The sequence below is a fragment of the Anolis carolinensis genome, chromosome 2, assembly GCF_035594765.1.
Source record: "Anolis carolinensis isolate JA03-04 chromosome 2, rAnoCar3.1.pri, whole genome shotgun sequence".
NCBI classification, from domain to species: Eukaryota; Metazoa; Chordata; class Lepidosauria; order Squamata; family Dactyloidae; genus Anolis; species Anolis carolinensis.
In genome coordinates, this window is record NC_085842.1 from 19164156 (window position 1) to 19182739 (window position 18584).

General features: G+C 46.3%; 1 protein-coding gene across 4 annotated transcripts; it reads left to right on the forward strand.

The window, feature by feature from the left end:
* Window positions 1-1942: 1942 nt before the first annotated feature.
* LOC100551961 (gastrula zinc finger protein XlCGF57.1) lies at window positions 1943-17566 on the forward strand. 4 transcript variants are annotated; one of them, XM_062973445.1, is made up of 7 exons: window positions 1953-2035; window positions 3216-3371; window positions 4645-5161; window positions 6508-6607; window positions 7907-7986; window positions 8204-8324; window positions 10645-17566. In XM_062973445.1, the coding sequence occupies exons 3-7, from the start codon at window positions 4748-4750 to the stop codon at window positions 11739-11741; spliced, it is 1812 nt and encodes a 603-aa protein (XP_062829515.1). In that variant the 5' UTR covers window positions 1953-2035; window positions 3216-3371; window positions 4645-4747; the 3' UTR covers window positions 11742-17566. The 4 variants fall into 4 exon arrangements, 3 of the variants coding, with proteins under 3 accessions (XP_062829514.1, XP_062829515.1, XP_062829516.1); XM_062973444.1 differs by lacking the exon at window positions 3216-3371 and having other exon boundaries at window positions 1943-2035; XM_062973446.1 differs by lacking the exons at window positions 1953-2035; window positions 3216-3371 and adding an exon at window positions 4080-4524.
* The last annotated feature ends 1018 nt before the right edge of the window (window positions 17567-18584 follow it).

The window sequence follows — 18584 nt, forward strand, 5'->3', positions numbered from 1 at the left end:
TTCACCGCCCGGGAAGGGGAGGAGGGGATCCCCTCCCCGGGCGGCGAAGCCTCGTTCTTTCACCGCCCGGGAAGGGGAGGAGGGCAGACATCATGATGAGACATCATCATGAGCAGAGACATCTCATTGGCAACGAAGGTCCGCCTAGTCAAAGCAATGGTATTCCCCATAGGAACTTATGGTTGCGAGAGCTGGACCATAAGGAAGGCTGAGCGAAGGAAGATACACGCCTTTGAACTCTGGTGCTGGAGGAAAATCCTGAGAGTGCCTTGGACCGCAAGAAGATCCAACCTGTCCATCCTCCAGGAAATAAAGCCCAATGGCTGCTCACTGGAGGGAAGGATATTAGAGGCAAAGCTGAAGCATTTTGGCCACATCATGAGAAGACAGGAAAGCTTGGAAAAGATCACAATGCTGGGGAAAATGGAAGGAAAAAGGAAGAGAGGCCGACCAAGGGTGAGATGGATGGACGGTATCCTTGAAGGGACTGGGGGCGGCAACAGCCGACAGGGAGCTCTGGTGTGGACTGGTCCATGAGGTCACGAAGAGTCGGAGACGACTATGCGACTGAGCAGCAGCAGCTGACCACATCAGCTCTAGTTTCTGATACAGAACATAATGCCATCCAGTAGTTGCCATCTGCTTGCCCACAGAAAAGCATATTTAAGGTGTCACCCCAAAGGAGAAAGGCGTCACTTTCATTCTCGTAACATGAGAGGAGTTCCTGGCAAATTTCAAGTCTGTGTGCTTTCATTTCAGGCATCAGCATCCTGGGTACCCATTGTGCACAGATCTTCCAATAGCCAAGCAAAGCAATAATGTGACCCACACGTTCTTGTGAAATGCCGATGATGCTTGAAATTTCTCTCTGAGAGATACGACGATTGTCCTGAATCAATCTGTCAACCTTTTGCCTGTGAAACTCGGTCGTTGCTGTCACAGGATGTTCAACTCTTTGTTTGTCACGCAAGTCAGATGTTCCCACCTCAACATCTTTAAACTTACTCACCCAACGACGCACAGTACTCACATCATCACAATCACCATAAACAGCTTGCATTCTCTGATGAATCTCCTTTGGGGTGACACCTTCTGCTGTCAAGAATTCAGTGACTGCACGTTGCTTAAGTTGCATTGACCGACCATCTGCGCAGGGTTCCATACTTTACACTTTAACAACACAACCGTTCAGTGCTAAGGCTTCCTGCCAAATGGAACTGTAGAGGAGAGTCTCCTAAACAAGCCAGTACCTGCCGCAGACCAGGACTGCCATCTGTGGAGTAGTTACGAAGGTTGGATTTGAACCTGGCAGCCTTCAGGTCAGCAACCCAACCTTCAAGTCACAAGGCTTTAACCCACTATACCACCAGGGGCTCCTCATTATTATTATTATTACCAGGGTAGAATGTCCAGGTTGGGAGAAAGAACCCTTGTCTGTCAAAGAAAGTGTGGCTGTCGTATTGTCGAAGGCTTTCATGGCCAGAATCACTAGGGTGCTGTGAGTTTTCTAGGACGTAGAGCCATTGTCCAGAAGCATTCTCTCCTGACGTTTCGCCCACATCTATGGCAGGCATCCTCAGAGGTTGTGAGGTCTGTTGGAAACTAGGCAAGTGGGGTTGATATATCTGTGGAAAGTCCAGGGTGGGAGAAAGAACTCTTGCCTGTTGGAGGCAAGTGTGAATGTTGCAATTAATCACATGATTAGCATTTAATAGCCTTGCAGCTTCAAAGCCTGGCTGCGTCCTGCCTGGGGGAATCCTTTGTGGAGAGGTGTGAGTGTTATAATTAGCGAGACAGAATTAGCATTGGGGTGGCCATTAGAGTCGTCCTCTCACCCTTCCCTTCCCCTGCCAGCCTCACCCGTCCTTCTCATCCTATTCGCCTCCGGGGTTCTCACGGGAGAAGGGATGTTTCTGGGGGTCCCCTTTGGAAGTGGCTTCCTCAGCAGGACTTCCGCTTCCCGTCACGTGACTGAAGCCCCGCCAGTCCTCTTCCTCAGAGTCGTCCAGTCAGAGCGGGCTTCGCGAGGAAGAAGGTGCCACTCTCTGAAGCATATTGGTTGCTAGGAGACGGTATTGTTCTATAGCAGGCCTGGGCCAACTTGGGCCCTCCCTCCAGGTGTTTTGGACTCCAACTCCCACAATTCCTAACAGCCGGTAGTTGGAGTCCAAAACACCTGGAGGGAGGGAGGGCCCAAGTTGACCCAGGCCTGATCTAAACGCTCTTTAAGCCGCTCCTCATAGGACTTGTTCTCCAGACCCTTGATCATTTGAGTTGCCCTCCTCTGGACACTTGGCTCATGTTTAACTTGTTGTCCACGAGGACTCCATATAAAATCTAGATTATCTGCTTTGGACTGGATTATATGGAACTGCAGACTCATTTAACCCAGTTCAAAGCATATGGGTTGTCTGCTTTGATAATTTGGATTATATGGCTGTGCAAAAAGAGCCTTAGAAATGCTCTCCAATTCCTGCACTGATGTAGTATGACTTCAACATGCATGGAAACAATTAGGTTTTCAAAAGTATATACTGTAATGTTCTTTCATAACATTCATAATTTTACTCCCAGACTGTAGCTTTCTTTTGTATTATTTCCATACCTTTATTCCTTTAGCCGGCCATAGTCTCCTTTGTTTATGTCTTCCCCAACACTTTAATAGGATAATGGTTTTGTATCATCCTCTCCCCGACTGTATCTGATACTACTAGCACTTTTATGGCCCAGTTCTTTTTAGGAGCCAACCCAGGATTTTATCAAGCATGTTTGTTTTGTATGATCTTGTTTGTTTTATGGCTTGCTTTATTGTTGATTGATTTGTATAAAGGAGGACTAATAACGACTGCCACCAAATTGTAAGGGACTAAATAACGTCTAAGGTTCTTTTAGGTTATTTATTTAATTATTATTTATTACATTTCTTCTACCCCGCCCTTCTCACCCATCAGGGGACTCAGGGTGGCTTACAAAATAAGCATACACATCAAAAACAGTTTTCATCAAATTTAAAAATCCATCAAGATTAAAAATTACAATAAAATTAAGAATATACATTAAAAATATACATAATTATACATTTAAATATACATTTAAGGCACTTTCAATGTCCAGGTGGGGTCTGTCAGTAGGTCACATATTCATATCTCATTTTTGCTGCTACTCATGCTCAAATGCCTGGTCCCATAACCATGTTTTTGTTCTCTTTCGGAAAGACAGGAGGGAGGGAGCCTGCCTGACTTCAATGGGGAAGGCGTTCCATAGACGGGGAGCCACTACTGAAAAGGCCCTGTCTCTCGTCCCCGCCAGCCGCACCTGTGAGGCTGATGGGACTGCGAGCAGGGCCTCACCTGACGATCTTAAGCTTCGAGGTGGGTCATAGTGGGAGACATGTTTGGACAGATAAGCTGGGCCAGAACCGTTTAGAGCTTTATAGGCTAAAGCCAGCACCTTGAATTGTGCTCGGAAGCTAATCGGCAGCCAGTGGAGCTGGCATAACAGAGGAGTGGTACGCTCCCTGTACGCCGCTCCAGTTATTAACCTGGCAGCCTCCCGTTGGACTAATTGAAGCTTCTGAACAGTCTTCAAAGGCAGCCCCACGTTTTATCCCACCGCTGCCACTAATTTGCAAAGATGCAGCTACCAAAGACTCAGAGAGGAGACTGTTTTTCTTATTATTATTATTTAGATGGTAGCATAACTTAGTTTATAATATATATGTGATAGAGACTTAGATGTTGGAGGAACAATAACAAGTTTATTCAGGCACAGAGCTTAGTGGTTACAATTGTTGTTTCTCACTTGGAGGCCCTTTCATTAACAGTTACAATACTAGAATAAGATGAGTCAAACTCCCTAAAGTGTCACTTCTTTAACTTAAAGTAGTCAGAACTTCATCCTCTGCCACTTTTAAACCGTAGTCACCCCTGTGATATACGATCACAGATTCTCTGTTCCTTACTAGGACACAGACTACATAAAATAAGTCCCCAAACTTATTTTAAACCAACTCAAAATGACCAATTGAGTCTCCCTTGATCCCCTCAACCTAGGATCAATCTTTCCTGTGCCTCATCAGAGCACAGACTGAAAACCCTTTTTTAAACTCTGCACTTCTTCATCAAACCGGCAGTTGGCTCCGCCTACTTCTCCATGGCAACCAGCCTCTGAGTGCAGAGAAGCAATAACTGTAATACTTACCCTTTTAAAACACAAACACACAATTAAACATAACATCTGTAAACCAAAAATTCATACTTCATTACAATTTGTTTTATTGTTGTGTTTTATATTGTCTGTTTTGCCTGGGCTTGGCGCCATGTAAGCCGCCCCGAGTCCCCTTGGGGAGATGGGGCGGGTTTAAAAATAAAATTATTATTATTATTATACCCACCCCTCCATGTACTCAGTTCCCTGAACTGAGTCTGTCTGTAAATCACACCTACTAACTCGTAACGTCACTCCTTACTTACTTAGGCGATTCCCCCATTGTCCAGCCTTCCAAGTGTAGTGCCTTGGCGATGGGTATGTGAATATGTTGCATGAGAAAACTAGCCCCGGGTCCTTGGTCCTTAATTCAAGATTCATGACAAAACGTTATCCCTTGAGAGTATTCACATGAGCTCGTTCATCTTTGGTTTGCAGGCCCCACCAGTTCTCCCAGTCCTCTCACTCTGAATGTCATCTGAGAGAAGAGGTGGATGTATCTTCATCCAGACTGAAGGCAGCCTAGAAGCGCAGAACCAAGATGGAAGGGCAAGAGCCAGCTGCCTCCCAGTTAGAAGTATGTTTTTCTACTATTGAGGAAGAGAACAATAAAGCATTCTGGGAGGACTCTTGGAAGAAAGACCGGGAGAGCAGTCCGCTCCATCCAGTCCTTCAGGGCCAGCACGTCCAGCATTTCCGCTATGAGGAGGCCTTGGGGCCCCGGGAGGTTTGCAGCCGCCTCCACTCTCTCTGCCGCCTGTGGCTGAAGCCAGAGCGACACTCCAAGGCGGAGATGCTGGACCTGGTGCTCCTGGAGCAGTTCCTGGCCGTCCTTCCTGCGGAGATGGAGCACTGGGTGAGGGAATGTGGGGCAGAGACCAGTTCCCAGGCCATGGCTTTGGCTGAAGGATTCCTCCTGAGTCGGGCAGAGGAGAGGAAGCAGGAGAAGCCCCAGGTAAGAGAGAGGTTCATCTTGTAGTTTCAAGGAACCAAGAATAATTGTTTTGAAGGATTTAAGAATAATAGAAACAAGTTGGAATGAGTTCAGAGAAACATTAGGAAAGGAGGACCCTGGAAAAGAGACGTGGAGTGCCATGACTGCCCCCTTTGAATCCCCGAGGGCTCTCATGGAGAGGAGGGGGCAGTCCTCTCCATTCCCTAAGGTTGTATAATGAGCTGAAGTTATAGGATGGCAAACTTTGAAGATTAAAGGGAACATATTGGTAATTCCAGTCATGTGTATGTTATTCACAGGTAGAGATAGCGCAACAGGGACCTAAATCAAGGAAAGAGAATGAAGAAAACCAGTCTTAGTGTGATACTCTAGGCTGCGTGAGCACTGGAAACCAGACACCAAAGCCAATAAACAATCTAATATCTTTATTAAAGAATTGAAGAAATAAAACAAAAATAAGCAGAATATATAGTCCATCAATAGACCTTCTGGGAAAGGTCAAATATAGTCTAGTATTATAAAGTCCAATGTCCAATATTAGAGTTTTAAGATGAAAATCCAGTTAACCGAAACACACTCAAACTTCCAAGCAGTTTGAGTGGGGAATAATCCAGATCTTAAGCAAGAGTTCCAAGGAAACCAGTCCAAAGGCAAGAAATTCAAGGCAAGGCAAGGAAACAAGACAAGGCAAGGCTGGAAGTAGAGGATCCAAACGTGATCCGGACTTGACTCGAAGGCGAGGCGTTGCGCCCAGTCTACACACGAGTAAAATGCCACAAGGACTAGAGGCGATGTTAACACTCCAACTGACATGTTGACACCGCGCTGGCTGGCCAGCGCGCAGAACTTTTAAGGGACTTCAAATCTCCCTTCAAAACAGGTGTCCAACACTTTTCCCAGGGGCACAAACAGGCTAAAGACAACATCTTCACCAGATGCGAGCCTCCCTGGAAACTCTCAAGGGAAACGGGTTAATCAACATTCTCTCTGGCAGCTAATCTCGCGCTTCTCCTCAAGCTATCCTTCTCAGAGCGACTTGATTCCCAAAACATCCTCCGTAGAAAAGGAGGGGAAACGCTGGGAACAGGCTCGGCTTCAAGGGCTTTCTTAATGAGCTCTGGGCTTGAATTGTCAACAGGGAGCATCTGGAAGGAAGCGGACTCTTGCTGAGTCGGCATAAACCCTATATCCTCATCGCTCTGGTCCGCAACGAATACAGGGTCATGACCTGAAGGTCTCTGTGACATCACACTTAGTCCCAAGCGGTCTGGAAACGATTGCAGAAAGAGAGCCCTCCCTCCTTTTCTAATCTTTATTTTTCTTTGTGATCTGTGATTCTTGTTCAGGTGCAGGACTCTTGTACAGATGGGATCAACCAGGTGGAGGAGTCTCCTTCAGACACCATGTGCGTTGCCCAGATTGGAGAAGGCAAATCTATCACAGTTGGTAAGGGATGGCCAGTGGTCCGTCTTGCTTGCTCACCTCCTCTTGAGTAGACCTGAAATGTCTGAGCTGTGTGAACTGAAAAAAATTGAAGCTTCCGAACAGTCTTCAAAGGCAGCCCCACGTAGAGTGTGTTGCAGTAGTCTAATCAGGATGTAACAAGAGTGTGGACCACCATGGCCAAGTCCAGCTTCTCAAGGTACGGGTGGAGCTGCCGCACAAGTTTTAGCTGTGCGAAGGCTCCCCTAGGCACCGCCAAGACCTGGCTGACCAGGAGGGCCTCTGTCTTGTCTGGATTCAATTTCAATTTGTTGGCCCTCATCCAGTCCGACACAGCGGCCAAGCACCGGTTCAGGACCTGGACAGCCTCCTTAGTGACAGGTGGAAAGGAGTGACAGAGTTGGACATCATCTGCATACAGATGACACCGGACCCCGAAACTCCTGATGATCTCTCCTAGCGGCTTCATGTAGATATTAAACAACATGGGGGACAGTACAGAGCCCTGCGGGACCCCACAAGACAATGGTTGTGGGGCTGAGCAGGAGTCCCCCAATGGCACCATCTGGGACCGACCCTCCAGGAATGAGTGGAGCCACTGCAAAGCAGTACCTCCAAGGTCCATCTCCGCAAGGCGTCTCAGAAGGATACCGTGGTCATCGGTATCGAAGGCCGCTGTGAGGTCCAACAGAACCAGCAGGGACTCACTCCCCCTGTCCAGCTCCCGGCGGAGATCATCGACTAAGGTGACCAAGGCTGTCTCGGTACCAGATCTAGAAAATCAGTGTCCTCCAAGAATGCCTGTAGTTGTGAGGCAACCACACGTTCCACGTCCTTGTCCAGAAAGGGGAGTTGGAAATGGGCCGAAAGTTACCGAATTGAGTGGGGTCCAGTAATGGCTTCTTCAACAGCGGTTTGATCACAGCCGTTTTTAGGCTCATTGGAAACTTGCCTTCCCGGAGGGAGGCATTCACCAAAGTTAATAACTTTAAGTTAAGCAACTTTCAAAGTTACTTAATTCCTTTGCTTCTGTCTGGATGTTTATGGTGGTGAATGTGCTCTTGGCTACATTGGCACAAATATAGAAACGAATAGAGTCACCCTCTACGTTTCCTGGGAATAGATCGCAACCCCCCTGGAAAACAGAATAGTCCACATTAAAGACCTGGAAACAAGGAGGGAGTGTAAAAAAGCGTCACCCGGGCAAGGGGAGAGTGGCAGGCTTCGGAGGGAAGGAACTGTGGGGCAGCCTGGAAAAGGGACCGGTCTCACCCTCCCCAATGTCTTTCCTCTCTTTCACAGGCAGTGAAACATGGCCAAGTGATAGTAGCACAACTTTTCACAATTCTTTCCTAAGAAGAGATTCTGCAGGACCAGATCGGGTAGGCAGCAGGATCCCGGGAGGGGAGGGGAGGGGAAGCCAGGTCTCTTGGTTCCTTGACTATTGCCCTGCCTCTAAATGAACCTCTCTTTTCTACATTCCTTCAATGCAAGATGTTTTCAATAAATGACATAATCAAAGACATTAATCACAAATTGCCTGTTTTTTCTGACTTAGTTGGCATTTTCTCCTTGCAGATAACATTTTTTCCCTTTCAGGTGACTTTTGAAGATGTGTCTGTGGATTTCTCAGAGGAGGAGTGGGCCCTCTTGGATCCGAGCCAAAAAGCCTTGCACCAGCAAATCATGGAGGAGAATCTGGGGATTGTGTCATCTCTGGGTAAAGCTCCATTATGCTTGTAGCTAACCAAATCCGTTTACAAGTTCTAAAAACAGATGGGTAGCCAGTGGAGCCATGGCAGCCATGGGTGAGATTACAAATTGCAAAGTCTCTTGATGGGGAGATGATCTTCATCTCTAGAAAATTAGTCTTTTCTACTACCTTTATTCCATTTGCATTGGAGCATCTAACTGAGCAAAAGCCACATGTTTTTAAAGGTTGGGCTTCTATTCCCAACTGATTTGCTAGAGTTGGGACAATCAGACATCTGGTGCACCCACAGTCTAGATCGGCTTCTGTTCTTACCCTTTGGCCCATCTCTGCCCATCTTTTGCAGTTCCACCATCACCCAAACGGTATCGCAGTTAAAGCTCACTGACTTTTTGCCCTGGGATACTGCAATCTGCTGTTGAGCATTTGAAGCAGAGCGTGACGTTTCCCTGCGGCCATTCTCCATCATCTTCCATGTCTAGCTCCCCTCTTCCAGCTGACATTCGACCGGGGCCCAGAGCTGTCTCAATCGCTGTTGACGCTTTTTTTGGCCACCTTGGAAGGAGGGAAAGTCTTCTGTTGCTGGGGCATGGTTCCTCTAGCCTTGGAAAGTCCCCTCCAACAATTCACGGCTCTATACCCCTCCTGGCCACACGTGCAGCATGTTCCTCTTCTTCCTTTCCTCTCCCGACTGCTTGACCTGGCCTGTGAAGAGGGAGTCACCCCCGAGATTCTCGGCTGTGTTTTTCCTCACTCATCATCTCTGGGTGTCCTCTTAACTTGTTCTTGATTGCGCTCGACTCTTCCGGTGAGCATGATCTATTATTCCAAGGTACTGGGTTACCTCGGTGTAGTGCCTACTCCAGAACCCCCAAACTAATGTAACCCCATACGGCACAGGCTGAATCCCTATTTCCTTATCTGCCTTATGACACACCAATAGAACCTCTTATCTTCTCTGGATTAAGTTCTCCATCCCATTACTGGTGGGAGACATTGGTTTAGTTGGAAAGGAGGAGTAGAGCTTGGTGTCACCTGTAGATAGATGGCACCACACTCCAAAACTCTGAATGAGTTCTCCCGTATATGTGTTAATTGCATAGGGGACAAAACAGATGATGGGGGATCCCACAGGCAATGGGCAAGGGATTGAACAGGAATCTCCCAGCAAGGCAACCCGGAAAGGTACCATCGTTGATGATAATGAGAACTACTGCCTTCCACTTTGTAGAACATTATTATGTTTTCCATTGAGATGCAGGATCTCGTGTTTATGTTCAAAGTAGGATGACCTCAGTTTGACCCCCTCAACTCTCTAGGAGTATTTCCTCCAGTTCACGCTGTGTGCAGCCTCCAGGAGAGAGCAGGGCTGAACATGCCAGGCATTGAAGAGAAGTGAATCAACGTTCATGCAACCCATTTCTCCCTCTGTATAGACACTTATTTTTGTCTTTGGGGCCAAAGTCCCAAGAGGAGTGGCCTTGTTAAAAAGATGTAGCCAGTATTTTGTCTTGGTCCATGAAGGGTTTATGTACCAAGTTTGATCCAGTTCTTTCAAGCCATTTAGGAGTCTTTGCAGTCCATACATACACACCTTGATTTATGTATAAATAGATTTTTTTCATACACAAATACATACAATACATTCAAATCCAGGCTTGTGAAACTAACAATATAAAAAATTAGGGAGTGCTTTTTACAAAAAAAAAAATCAGGGGTTAAAATGGGAGAAATAACATTTAATCATGTAAGTGTCAGGAGCTGATTTCTGCTGTTCGGGAAGTCAAAGCCTCTCCATGAGAGCTCGGAGTCAGCCAGGGGTGTCAGTGGAGAAGTTTGAGAGCAGATGAATGGACTAACTTTTCTCGTGGGGAAAAAATGATAAGGATGTTGTAGGCGTGGAGTGAGATTGGAAGGAAAGGAGGGGTGTTAGTCAAAATCGCCATTAGCTCTTTTTTCTTGGAGCTGTAAAGGTCTGAGTAATAAAGCCAAATCCAAAAGACTTTTGTGAGTGGCCCAAGTTGTTAACTAGACCCTTCAGGGAGTGAAAATAAGGAGTGACAAAAAAGAGAGAAGGTCAAACACCAAACCTGTGCAGCTTCAGTCAGTCCTTTTTAAAATGGCGACTTTATTCTGGCTTCTAATCTGAATTTGGATGTTTGTTCTTCTGCCTGATGCCATGAGGTTAAGTTCACCTATTTTTGTGGCATCAGGCAGATGAAGGGTTTTTACTTTCTGTGGGAAAGGGCTGTCTCAACTAAATGCATTTTGTAATTTTTATATTTTTAAACTTTAATATAAGCTTTGCTTTTCAACACCATTCACACAGGAGAAAGGCCATTGAAATGGTTGCAGTGTAAAAAGAGCTTCAATCAAAAGAAACGCCTTATTCATCAGGCAACTCACAAAAGAGAAAGGCTGTGCAAATGCTTGCAATGTGGAAAGAGCTTCAGTCACAAGAATGTCCTTATTATTCATCAGGCAACTCACACAGGGGAGAAGCCATTTAAATGCTTGCAGTGTGGAAAGAGTTTCAGTCACAAGCACGACCTTATTAGTCATCAAACAACTCACACAGTAGAGAAGCCATTTGAATGCCTGCAGTGTGAAAAGAGCTTCAGTCTAAAGGGAAGCCTTATTCGTCATCAGGCCACTCACACAGGAGAGAAACCATTCAAATGCTTGCAGTGTGAAAAGAGCTTCAGTCGGAAATCATACCTTATTCGTCATAAGGCATCTCACACAGGAGAGAAACCATTTAAATGCTTGCAGTGTAAAAAGGGCTTCAGTCAAAAGCAGCACCTTATTACTCATCAGGCAACTCACACAGGAGAGAAGCCATTTCAATGCTTTCAGTGTGAAAAGAGCTTCAGTCTAAAGGGAAACCTTATTAGTCATCAGGAAATTCACAAAGGAGTGAAGCCATTTCAATGCTTGCAGTGTAAAAAGTGCTTTAGGCGCAAGAACATTCTTATTAGTCATCAGGCAACTCACACAGGAGAGAAGCCATTTCAATGCTTTAAGTGTGAAAAGAGCTTCAGTCTAAAGGGAAACCTTATTAGTCATCAGGAAATTCACAAAGGAGTGAAGCCATTCAAATGCTTGCAGTGTGAAAAAAGCTTCAGTCACAAGCACGTCCTTATTCGTCATCAGGCAATTCACACAGGAGACAAGCCCTTTCAATGTTTGCAGTGTGAAAATTGCTTCAGTGAAAAAAGCAGTCTTATACGTCACCAGGCAACTCACACAGGAGTGAAACCATTTCAGTGCTTGCAGTGTGAAAAGAGCTTCAGTCAAAAGGTAAATCTTATTCGTCATCAGGCCACTCACACAGGAGAGAAGCCATTTAAATGCTTGCAGTGTGGAAAGAGCTTCAGTCGAAACTCAAACCTTGTTTGCCATCAGGCAACTCACAAGGGAGAGTAACCATTTAAATGCTTGCAATGTGAAAAGGGCTTCAGTCACAAGCACACCCTTATTAGTCATCAAGCAACTCACACAGGAGTAAAGCCTGTTAAAGGATATCAGTGTGAAAAGAGCTTCAGTCACAAGCACGTCCTTATTAGTCATCAGGCAACTCACACAGGAGAGGAGCCATTTAAATGCTCAGTGTGAAAAGAGCTTCAGTCGGAAATCACACCTTGTTTGTCATTAAGCAACTCAAGGCAGAGGAAAACTATCTGTTTTCCATCTGTCGGGGGTGCTTTGAATGCGATTTCTTGCTTCTTGGCAGGGGTTTGGACTGGACAGCCCATGAGGTCTCTTTCAACTCTACTATTCTACTAGAGTGTGTAAAGATCTGCAGTTGAAACACAAGCCTTCTTTTTTAATTGTCAACCTATACGGAAGAAATGGGGTAAAGGGAAGATCATTTGTTTTACATCAGAGTGGGCATGAATCTTTGTTATAGAAACACTAAGTTAAAAAGCAATGGCTTTTGGGGAAAATAATAATCTGACCAATATCTCATTAAGCATAACTAATATTTTGAGAGCTAAAGGAAGGATATTTCAAGTTTTCTTTTAGCCATTCATGAACATTGGTTACTGCAAATATTTCCTGTCATGTATATTCAGGGTTACTTTTGGACTTTACCTGGACATTGCAACACAATACTTCCATTCAGGTGGGGAAATCACCTCTCCCTATCCTTGGGGAAGAACCAGTTTCACCACCCTGCGCCTTTGATGAACAGGACTTCTCGCATCAGAAGGAATCTGCATGACTACAGCCAAACCCCAACCTCTGTCATTTTGCATAATTGTATTAATATATTATGTTTTGTTTCTCTGGGGCCTGGAATCACCAGCCCAGCCCTATTAATGGGCCATGTCATGTACATCTAATAAGACAATAGCATTCCTGGGTAGGGCCAGAAAATGCCCTCAATCACTTTGTTATTTTTCCTGTTCAGTAAAAGGAGCCCCATTCATCAATGCTTAATCATCCCTTGTCCCAGCCCATGCTGGCCAGTGAGCCAAGCCCCTCTCTGTGACTGGTCAGAATTCAAGGCTTGGCTGCAGGCTATGTATAAAAAGGGCTCTGAAACTGTATTCTGTATGCTATCTACTTTATGAATGTATCACTAGCTAACATCTTACCTGCAGATAATAACATTTTCCTTGGCTGAAAATCACCTTCTCTCCTTGCTTGCTGGCTAATTTCAGTTGGGCCTAATCTATTTGCTCACCAAAGCAGGGACTCACTCAAAATGGGCAGCTCAGGCGGATCACTTGCCTGGGTTTCTGCCAACAGGCTTCTCCCTGGTCTCCCTGCCAGGGGTTGCCTCCTAAAATGGGGCCAACAAGTATCTTAGGCGATCCCTCGTAGCTCGAGGACGATTGTCTTCCATCCTTGGTGTCTTGGGGGTGGGTTCTTAAGTGGCTGAAGAGACCTATTCTTGACCCGCATATTCTCCCGCAGTGAGAACATCGGTTTCCAGGTGGAAGGCGGTCCCGGTCGGGGTTAGCTTGACGCTCCTTCCTCTTGGCATGTTTCTCCCTTAAGCCCTCTGTTCATGCCTCTTCGAACTCCGCAGCACTGCTGGTCACAGCTGACCTCCAATTAGAGCGCTCAAGGGCCAGGGCTTCCCAGTTCTCAGTGTCTATGCCACAGTTTTTAAGGTTGGCTTTGAGCCCATCTTTAAATCTCTTTTCCTGCCCACCAACATTCCGTTTCCCATTCTTGAGTTCGGAGTAGAGGAGCTGCTTTGGGAGACGGTGATCGGGCATTCGGACAACGTGGCCAGTCCAGCGGAGTTGATGGCGTAGGAGCATCGCTTCAATGCTGGTGGTCTTTGCTTCTTCCAGCACGCTGACATTTGTCCGCCTGTCTTCCCAAGAAATTTGCAGGATTTTCCCGAGGCAACGCTGATGGAAACACTCCAGGAGTTTGGTGTGACGTCTGTAGACAGTCCACGTTTCGCAGGCGTAGAGCAGGGTTGGGAGGACAATGGCTTTGTAAACAAGCACCTTGGTCTCTCTACGGATGTCCCGGTCATCAAACACTCTCTGCTTCATACGGAAAAATGCTGCTCTCGCAGAGCTCAGGCGGTGTTGTATTTCAGTGTCAATGTTGACTTTTGTGGAGAGGTGGCTGCCAAGGTAGCGGAAATGGTCAACATTATCTAATGTGACACCGTTAAGCTGTAATCCTGGCATTGCAGAGGGATTAGCTGGTGCCTGTTGGAAGAGCACTTTGGTTTTCTCGATGTTCAGTGAGAGGCCGAGCTTCTCGTATGCTTCTGCAAAGGTGTTTAGAGTGGCTTGTAGGTCTTCTTTTGAATTCGCACAGACTACGTTGTCATTGACATATTGGAGTTCTATAACAGATGTTGCGGTGACCTTGGTTTTGGCTTTCAGTCTGCTGAGGTTAAATAGCTTGCCATCTGTCCGATAGATGATTTCCACTCTGGTGGGAAGTTTCCCATCAACAAGGTGAAGTATCATAGCGATGAAGATGGAGAATAAGGTAGGGGCAATAACACATCCCTGCTTGACACCTGATTCCACCTTAAATGGGTCACTTTGGGAGCCGTTGCTGTCCAAGACTGTTGCCATCATGTCATCATGGAGGAGCCGCAGGATGTTCACAAATTTGTCAGGGCACCCGAATTTTTGGAGGATGGTCCAGAGAGCGCTGCGATTCACTGTGTTGAATGCCTTTGCAAGGTCAATGAATGCCATGTACAAAGGTTTGTTTTGTTCCCTGCATTTTTCTTGGAGCTGTCGAGCAGTGAAGTTCATGTCCACTGTTCCTCTGGAGGGGCGGAAGCCATTCTGGGATTCTGGGAGGGTGTCTTCTGAGACAGGGAGAAGGCGGTTTGCAAGGATTCTTGCAAGGATTTTCCCGGCGGAGGTTAGAAGGGAGATACCACGATAGTTCCCGCAGTCTGTTCTGTCCCCTTTCTTGGAAAGGGTGATGATGGTGGCATCCTGCTGGGATTTTCTCGGTCATCCACACTTTTTCAATGAGCTGGTGGAGTTGTTGTATCAGCTCGGGTCCACCCTCTTTGAAGATTTCAGCAGGAATCCCATCAGGTCCGCTGGCTTTGTTGTTTTTTTGTTGGCTGATGGCATTGCTGACTTCTTCCAAACTAGGCAGTGCTGCAAGCTCATCCCTGGTTTGTTTTTGCGGGATTTATGAGAGGGTCTCTTCGGCCACATTGGAGCTGCGATTCAGCAGGTTCTGGTAGTGCTCTTTCCAAGGTAGTGCAATTGATGTTTTGTCCTTCAGAATTTTGGTTCCATCTGATGAGCATAGGGGCTGTATGCCATGGTTTCTTGGTCCATAAATGATATTTGTGGCTTTGAAAAATCTCTGAGCGTCATGGGTATCTGCAAGGTGTTGGATTTCTTCAGCCTTCTTTGTCCACCAGATGTTCTTGAGTTCTCTGGTCCTTGGACCAGATGGTTGCCTGTTGGACCTCAGCTTTTGCACTGGCATAGATCTTTTTCTTGGCAGCACAGTTGGTGTCTCTCTGCCATGTTTGGAAGGCTTTCCTTTTGTTATCAATTAGCTGTTGGATCTCTGTCGTTATCATCAAACCAGTCTTGATGTTTCTTAGTTTGGTATCCAATGGTTTCTTCGCAGGCTGTGATGATGGAGGTCTTCAGTTTGTTCCAATGTTCCTCAACATTTTCGGGGTGTTCTGTGGGTAGATGATCTTTGAGTGTTGTTTGGAGAAGGGCTCGTTTGGAGGGCTCCTGAAGGGCTTGGGTGTTCATTTTGCGCCTTGTTTTTCTTCCTTGGAGTCTGCGTTTGGGGACGATCTTGATAGCCATCGTGGATCGGATTAACCTGTGGTCTGTCCAGCAGTCATCAGCACCTGTCATGGCTCTTGTGAGAAGCACATCGCGGCGGTCTCTGGCACGTGCGATAACATAGTCCAAGAGGTTCCAATGCTTTGACCGGGGGTGCTTCCATGATGTCCTGAGCTTGTTTTTCTGGCGGAAGAGCGTGTTGGTGATGACAAGGTTGTGCTCTCCGCATTTGGTGAGAAGCAAGATGCCATTCGAGTTGCTGTTCCCGACCCCGTCTTTTCCTATTATCCCTGGCCACAGGTCAGAGTCCCTTCCGACTCTTGCATTAAGGTCCCCCAGGAGGATGATTTTGTCCTCCTTAGGTATCTCCGATAGGATGGTGTCCAGCTGACAGTAAAAATTTTCCTTGATGTCTTCGTCAGCATCTAGAGTTGGTGCATAGGCGCATATGATGGTTGCCTGTTGGTTTGGGGCAAGGTTAATTTGGAGGGTTGAGAGTCGTTCGTTGATGCCAGTGGGTGCTTCAGTCAGGTGCTTCACCAGGTCGTTTCTTCGCTCTTCTTCAGGCAGTCCCTTCCAGAAGAAGGTGTAGCCTCCCTTTTCTTCCTTCAGCTGTCCCTCTCCTGCTCTCCGGATCTCCTGAAGGGCTGCTATGTCGATCTTAAAGCGTCCCAGCTCCCTTGCAATGATAGCAGTCCTGCGTTTGGGCGTTCGCTGTCAGTGTTATCTAACAATGGCCGTACGTTCCATGTTCCAAAGTTCATTTTTCTTTTTTGGCCGCAGAGTGGTGACCCCTCTGGACGCGGCAGTCCAGTCAGGGTAGGAGAGGCAGACTATGTTTAGGGCACCTTTTCTAGCCCCTTCCCCGTGTGGGGTGAGCAGAGCGGATCCTAAAAAGGGCTGCTCAGTCATGGATACAGCTGCCGGACTACTCAACTGCCTTGGTCCTTGAGGTAGAACGACTGAGTCCATATCCACTGCCCATGTGCCAGTCTGTGACTAGGGGCTTCCAGATTTCACAGTCCTGCCCCCGTCGCCACTCGCTGATCGCCATGGGGCTTTTGTAGGTTTGTTTTTATTTTTATTGGAAGACGCCTGTGTGTGATTTTTTTTAATGTGTGGAGGTCGGTGCACAGCCAGTCAACACACAGTCTTCACAGAGTGAGGTTCTGTGATGACTCATGGGCCTTGTAGTCCTGTTCCTAGTACTATTGTGGCAGACGAAGAGGAAAACATGGGATTTTCGCCGGTTCAGCAAGAGCCGGAGCCTCTTCACCTGCAGGATGTTGACGTTTGCCCTCAAGAATTCAGTCAAACAGGCCTTGGGCAGAGCTCCCCCCCGTTTTCCAGGAGGGAAAATTATACTAAAGATAGGGGAGTCAGGGAGGCTAATCGCAGAAGCCTGAGAATCGCTGCCAAACAAATGGCTGATTAGGTCTGCTTCCCTTGGGAAATTCTAAGGAGTCATGCATCTGGACAGAGTTGGGTTTCGCTTCTCGTTCTCTAGGGAAAGAGTTCTGTTGGCGGGAAAACGAGACCCAATATAAGTGTTTGGCGCACGAATACTTTGCGGAGTCAATTGATCAGCTTGAGGAGAGGGATCGTGTGTGGACTTCGTAATCCCAGTTCCTTGCTTCCCGGATCAAGCTTCAAGCCTTTGCCTTGTCTCACGGTTTTGCCACGGACTTTGTTTCATGCTTCATGTTTGCCTCGTTTTAAGTCTCGGATCAAGTCAAGAATCAAGTTTATTTCCAGCCTTGTTGTCAAGCTTCATTGGACTTTAAAGACTCTGTTATTTCCCCACACTATTGCTTGGCAAAGTGTGTGTTTCGGTCAAGTGGATTAAAACTTTGAACTCTAATATCTTATATTGGACAATACATTTCTGGACTATATTTGACCTCATCTGAAAGGTCTGCTTCTGAACTTTATTCTTCACTTGTTTTTATTGATTTTATATATTTCTTTAATAAAGATATTAGATAGAGACTGGCCTCTGTGTAAGGTTATTGGTGTTCTGCAGCCAGGGTCCTGACAGGTTCCAGCAGTGGTGTGGTTAACACAACAACAGTGGCTTCTCAGTCTGTTGCAGCCTTCTTCCGCCTTCACAGCTGTTGTAACATGTACCATGTTATCCTCCGCCTGCTCCGCCGTTGAGGTCTTTGGGTCTTCGGATTGTGCTTGGTCTGGATCCTCCCCTGCGGCCACTCCTGGGAGTGCATCACTCCAGTGGTTGTGCCCACAGGTTCATCGGAACACGCAAGCCCCCTCACCACGGCGAGGTGACAATCCATCGAGAGGGACCAACAAGTATAGACCCCTATTCTTGACCCACATGTTCTTCTACAGTGAGGACATCGATTTCCACGTGGAAGGTGGTCCCAGTCAGGGACTTTGTTTCCTGAACTGACTCTGTCTGTACAACACACCTATTAACGTTTAACATCACTTTGTGTAATTGCATACCAACCTCCCCAGCCCCTTTCTATCAAATGTCATTTTAAAAAGTTGAATTGTGAGTAATATTAAAGTAATGTTCTCAAAATGTGGAAACTTTAAGATGACAAAGTTGCCAACCATACAACGGACGCTGTTAGATAGTCACTGATATACTGCAATTTTGCCATTCCATAAACATGAACACAATTGGTTTACGATATTTAATTCAATGAGAATTCCTTCTGAAGAATTATTTAGTGAGGATGTGAAATCTTTTCTTTTAGCCTTGTCAAACCCCTGCAATTTGTGGTCCATTGACAAAAAGTGGTGGATGAAAAACGGAATGGGAGGTGTGGGGAAGTGAGAAATGATTCATGATTATCAAGGATACAGAAATGGGATAAACATACTAAAGGATGATAAATGGGTAGAGAAGATATACTTCTGTGTCAACATAAGAAAAGCGTAGATGTTGCTAGTGAATCCTTTGGCTCCAGACTGGCAGCTCCAAACATAAAAACCCCATCAAAACATGGGTTCCACTGGTAAGCAAAATAAGTGAGAACAA